General features: G+C 31.1%; 1 protein-coding gene and 1 long non-coding RNA gene across 2 annotated transcripts in view; both read right to left on the bottom strand.

Annotated features, from left to right (window-relative positions):
- Positions 1 to 923: 923 nt before the first annotated feature.
- On the bottom strand, positions 924 to 3,698 carry LOC109586111 (uncharacterized). The gene is made up of 4 exons (XR_002186828.1): positions 3,607 to 3,698; positions 3,483 to 3,530; positions 1,489 to 1,605; positions 924 to 1,034 (listed from the first exon to the last, which is right to left on the bottom strand). It is a non-coding gene; the product is annotated as an uncharacterized LOC109586111 (long non-coding RNA).
- A 1,745-nt stretch (positions 3,699 to 5,443) lies between these two features.
- Positions 5,444 to 5,688, bottom strand: part of LOC105314384 (serine/threonine-protein phosphatase 6 regulatory ankyrin repeat subunit A-like) — a 3,874-nt gene continuing 3,629 nt past the window's right edge. Inside the window, exons 2-3 of the mRNA XM_020002276.1 lie at positions 5,515 to 5,677; positions 5,444 to 5,451 (exon numbers count right to left, since the gene is read on the bottom strand). Of these exons, the coding sequence (XP_019857835.1) occupies positions 5,444 to 5,451; positions 5,515 to 5,677 (171 nt within the window). The remainder of the gene's footprint in view (positions 5,452 to 5,514; positions 5,678 to 5,688) is intronic.

The following is a 5,688-nucleotide window of genomic DNA, read 5'->3' as shown; positions in this document are numbered from 1 at the left end:
CATAATAATTGTCACACTTCCACATTGTATGCATAAGTGTGACAATTATTATGTCTGTGTATGTGTGAGTGTTAACTGTTACCAAAAGTAATTGACACACTCTTGCTGTTACATGCAAATGTATGTTGTAAACTTCAGTGTGTCCGTCATTATAATCCCTGATCCAAGTGACCAGTTGTTTTATTTCGTTGTATTAATGGATGGGTAGAATAAGAATGAATGAATTATGTTTATGCTCTTTTATATCGTCTATTAACTACAATTGAAGGCATTTTCACACTGGCACAGTTTTTAAGGTGCCTTGTTGATACCGTATAGTAGGTAATTTTGGAAGAGATTAAATTTGGCGAACTTGGCGTTTTGATATAGCCATTTGCCAGAATAAAAATCCGCCATTTTTAGCCATTATTTTCATGCTCAATGGCACGTGGCCACGAATTCCCCAAATTAAAATCACCAATCACCAAAATTTGCAATTCGCCAAATTTTAGCCCCTCCAAAATTTCCCACTATACAGTACAATGCCCATTGATCGTGTTCACACTAGCAACTGAATTATGTATCATTTTGTGTTTTTGTTGCCATTGGTTTACATTAATTGGTCCCACTAAAATTTAAAACCAATCTAGAGTTGACACAATAATTCTTAGGCTAATTAACATTCTGCTCATGTACATTATAACACATAATACTGTGTATGTACATATACTTACGTTGGTAGTATACCTTAAGGCCACTATTATTTGCGAGTACTAATTTTTGCGATTTGTTAATGGTACTGATTTAGCAAGTACTAATTTTTGCGATTTTGCTCTTTTTTCCCAATTAATAACTGTTAATAAACCTAAATTATTAATAAATGCGAGTACTAATTTTTGCGATTTTAAAGCTACTCACAAAAAACACAAAAATTAGTACTCGCAAATAATAGTGGCCTTAAGGTAGTATCATCATGAGATCCATCAACCAGTGACTGTATAGTATCAGTAATCTCATATCTTGATGCATAAGAGAAACACTCATTAAGATATACCCTATAATAAAGGAATGGATACAATAAATACATGTATATTTACATACATGCACATGTACATGTATGCATCATTTATAATGTACATGTATTTATCATATTATTATTGAGTACTGTCCCCCTGTTCTTTGTAAGGATTCTTAATAGTGCTACTTACTATATCAAAGGGGAAAGGCCTGGCTACAGTATGTAGGGAAGACATTGTAATGATTGTATGGTCAGAGATTAAATGAACTAACTACATATACATGTACATGGAGATAGAAGAGCCACCAGCCCACTGTTATGTAGTACATACATTATGAGCATGTACTACATGATGTAGTTTAGTGGCTTGATTATCTGTTATAGCATAATAGCAAGCAATGTTATCGGATGTAAAAACACCAAAAGAAAAACACTTTCCAGTATTACATACATGTAAGTATACATAATTATCATAACTGACATGTACTTACTTGTTATTGTTTTTAGTCATTGTCACAGCTCTTGCTACTGATTCTTGTACATCAGTTGGTAATAATTTAATATCACCTAACACTCGTATGCACACACCATGATTATCAATTAGATCACTATAAAATAATAATAAAAATAAAAATAAAATTAAAAAAAAATAATAATGATAATATTAAAAAAAATAATATCAACAAATTTATTCTTCACCCTCTTTTCTTTCAGTACACAAACATGTATTGATGTCCTTAAGCAATGTAAAAAGTTTGAGCTGCTTTTGATAAATATCTATCGAGTTACAGCCATTTAAAAAACAAGCAAATTTTTAAAAATGCCAAATGTCAATACTCAATTTCTATCATAAGATCTGCAATTCACTGCCTCGGGGGATCAAGATCGAAAGTTCATTTTGTGAGATCCACTGATATTGCAAGGGCAATCGATGATTCCCAATTTAACTCTTGATTATTTATTAACTTAACTTGTGTTCAATTATTATTAATTTAACTTCGTGAATTAGCTTCCTTATTGTTCTTCTCTTCTCTTTTTATAAAACTTATTTTGGGGCTCAGTTCCCTTTTTATCTGTATACAGTTTTTTTTGAAAAATGGCTCCAAAATCACTTCAAATTTTTATTACATTTTCTGATACATATTGATGTAGTTATGTTGTGTAGAAAGTTTGAGTTGATTCCGACAAATATTTTTTGAGTTATGGCCATTTTAAGAATTTGGCCAATTTTTGAAAAATACCCAATGCTATAGCCCATGGTTTTTTCTGAAAATTGGCTCCAAAATCACTCCAAAATTTAATTACATTTTCTGATACATATTGATGTACTTATGCCATGTAGAAAGTTTGAGCTGTTTCCATCAAATATTTGTTGAGTTATGGCCATTTTAAAAATTTGGCCAATTTTTGAAAAATACCCAAGGCTATCCTCTGGTCAAGATAAGGTGCTCTAAGAAGTCTGGTGAGCATAGGAGCTCGTTTTCCCAGTATAGCAAGGCTGCAAAAGTCGTGGCAACCATATTGTTTTGGGGTGAATCCTACTTAGTAACGCTACTGCATTACTAATAGCCCATGGTTTTTTATGAAAAATGGCTCCGAAATCACTCCAAATTTTCATTACATTTTCTGATACATATTGATGTACTAATGCAGTGTAAAAAGTTTGTGCTGGTTTCGACTTTAATTTTTCAAGTTATGGCCATTTTAAGAAATTGGCCAAATTCTGAAAAATACTCAAGGCTTATAGCACATGGTTTTTTCTGAAAAATGGCTCCGAAATCACTCCAAATTTTTATTACATTTTCTGATACATATTGATGTCCTTATGCTGTGTAGAAAGTTTAAGCTGATTCCAACTTCAATTTTTCAAGTTAAGGCCATTTTAAGAAATCGGCCAAATTCTGAAAAATACTCAAGGCTATTATAGCCCTTGGTTTTTTCTGAAAAATGGCTCCGAAATCACTCCAAATTTTTATTACATTTTCTGATACATATTGATGTCCTTATGCTGTGTAGAAAGTTTAAGCTGATTCCAACTTCAATTTTTCAAGTTAAGGCCATTTTAAGAAATCGGCCAAATTCTGAAAAATACTCAAGGCTATTATAGCCCTTGGTTTTTTTCTGAAAAATAGCTCCAAAATCACTCCAAATTTTTATTACATTTTCTGATACATATTGATGTACTTATGCTGTTTAGAAAATTTGAGCTGATTTCGACAAAAATTTTTTTAGTTATGGCCATTTTAAAAAATTAGCCAATTGTTTTTTCTAAAAAATGGCTCTAAAATCACCCCAAATTTTCTTACATTTTTGGATACATATTGATGTACTTATGCTGTGTAGAAGTTTTAACTGTTCCTGACAAAAATTTTTCGACTTACAGCATTCAAAAAAATTTGCCAATTTAATAGAGACTTTGACCCAATTTTTGAACAACAGTAAAATTATAATTATTGTCTCCTAGCTATAATACTATATCACTTACAATTACTCATAAGTCCAGAGCCTTCAGCCTCAACTTCAGCAGCCTAGACTGAAAATAACATGATATCAACTCAGTATTACATTAATATTATATAAAAGGATCAGTAATTCTTAAATAAACTTACAATGGAGCCTTTAGTTCATTATCCATGGACATAGAGCTTCCTACATTTCCTTAAATGTATTTTTAATTTAGGCCACATTTACATGACTACATTTTTTTTTTAAATGGAAATATTTTTGGTTGGGTTTACACTAATATCAAATCCAAACAAAATAAAAACAAATACTAAAAGGAATAATTCTATAAACAAATGATAAATTCTAATGACAATGCAGCTGTTGGATTAGTGTAAACACCTGAAACAAGAATAACAAAAATGATGTGGTGGAGTTGTGTAAACATGACCTTATTTTAAAAATTATTTTTAATAACAGCATAGTACAGAGTATTATTAAAAATATAAACATACAATTATTTGTATAGTAAAAAATTAATGTCAGTAACTTTAAAGTACTAGTTTATAATTTAGTTCAATTCATTAGCTTACTAAATAATGCAACAGCATTAGTAATTTAAAAAATAAATAATAATAATAATAATAATAAATTGGCTAAAGAGAGGAAGGGGATTATTAGGATGTGAAAGAAGTATAAAAGCTGAAGAAAATAGTCTTGGTTGGTATGTTAAGAAATCAGTAGGACCGTTATTGAAAGCAGTTGGAAGAAGTAAGATCTTAGATGTAGAGGGGAGTATGCCAAAGGAAAGTTATAGGAATAAGAATGTATGGACAGTATTACAGGGAGATGAGGGAAGGAGCAGATATACACAAGACATGGACGTGGTTACAAAAGAGTGATATAAAACCAGAGACAGATGAGGCTCTTATTTGTGCAGGACAAGAACAGGCACTGAGAACTAACTATATTAAATGCAAGATTGATGGCTCCAATGAGATCACCATTGTGTCATTTATGCAGAAAGAAGGTGAGAGTATATACCACATTGTAAGTGAATGTAAAGTGCTAACTCAGAGAGAATACAAAAGGAGACATGACAAGATTGCTCAGTTCATCCATTGGGAGCTATTTGGGAAATTTGATATGGAAAGAGGGAGGAATTGGTACAATTACAAGCCTGAGGGGATAATTGAAACAGTTGAAGTAAAGACTTTATGAGACTTCATGATTCAGTGTGACAGAATGGTTGAACATTGCAAGCCAGATATTGTAGTTGTTATGAAAAGGGAGAAGAGTTGTATGATTATAGATGTGGCAGTTCCAGGTGATACTCGAGTCGAAGGAAAGGAAGATGAAAAAGTTGAGAAATATCAGGAATTGAGACAGGAAATTGTAAAGCTATGGGGGATGAAGAAGGTGGAAGTAATACCAATTGTAGTTGGAGTGCTGGAGGCAGTATCATACAGGATCAATGACTGGTTAAAGAGGTTGGAGATTAACAACAAAGTAGAGCATATACAGAAGACTGTGTTATTGGGATCTGCACAAATTCTGAGGAGACATTTAAATATGTAATTGTGTATCATAGTCTGTTTGTTATGGACTGATACTGAGTTTTGTATCAACTTGTATGATGTGATTATATTTAAATAATAATAATAATAATAATAATAATAATAATACTACACACCGACAAAAACAGTTATGATAGTAATTAATAAAAGTGTTACTAATGATAAGTAATATCAATGCATATAAACATATTCAATAAAAGTTAATGTATAAAAGCTATGGCATGTAAAAGAAATCTCATTTCAATAAAAAGTGGAGCAGAAACAAGTACACAAACTATTAATGCTCATAAACAATACAACATAATATACAATACAACAATGAATGATTTATAATAACAAAAATAAGAATAATAAACCAGAGGAAATCATCATAATGCTGCATATTGTATAACAACTACCAATAGAAATAATAAATAAATACTGAGCATTACTTTACTGTAAAAAAAACATCATCAAAAATAGGAAAAAATTGCCCTGCTGCAAAAATGAAAAAATTACCTAACAAGAAGTCTCCATTATTCTTGAAGATATTAAAGTTAACAAGAGAGAGATTTGATGCCATAGTGTTAATATAATGAAGAAAGGAAATGATTGAATGTGTTTGTGTAGAAGTGAAGGTGTAGTAGAGAATGAGTGTGATGTGGTGAATTGGTAATACGTACTAAAGAATTG

Source organism: Amphimedon queenslandica, unplaced genomic scaffold (assembly GCF_000090795.2).
Source record: "Amphimedon queenslandica unplaced genomic scaffold, v1.1 AMPQUscaffold_12944, whole genome shotgun sequence".
Classification (NCBI taxonomy): domain Eukaryota; kingdom Metazoa; phylum Porifera; class Demospongiae; order Haplosclerida; family Niphatidae; genus Amphimedon; species Amphimedon queenslandica.
Note: the sequence above shows the minus strand (reverse complement) of the source record. Positions and strands in the feature narration are given on the sequence as shown.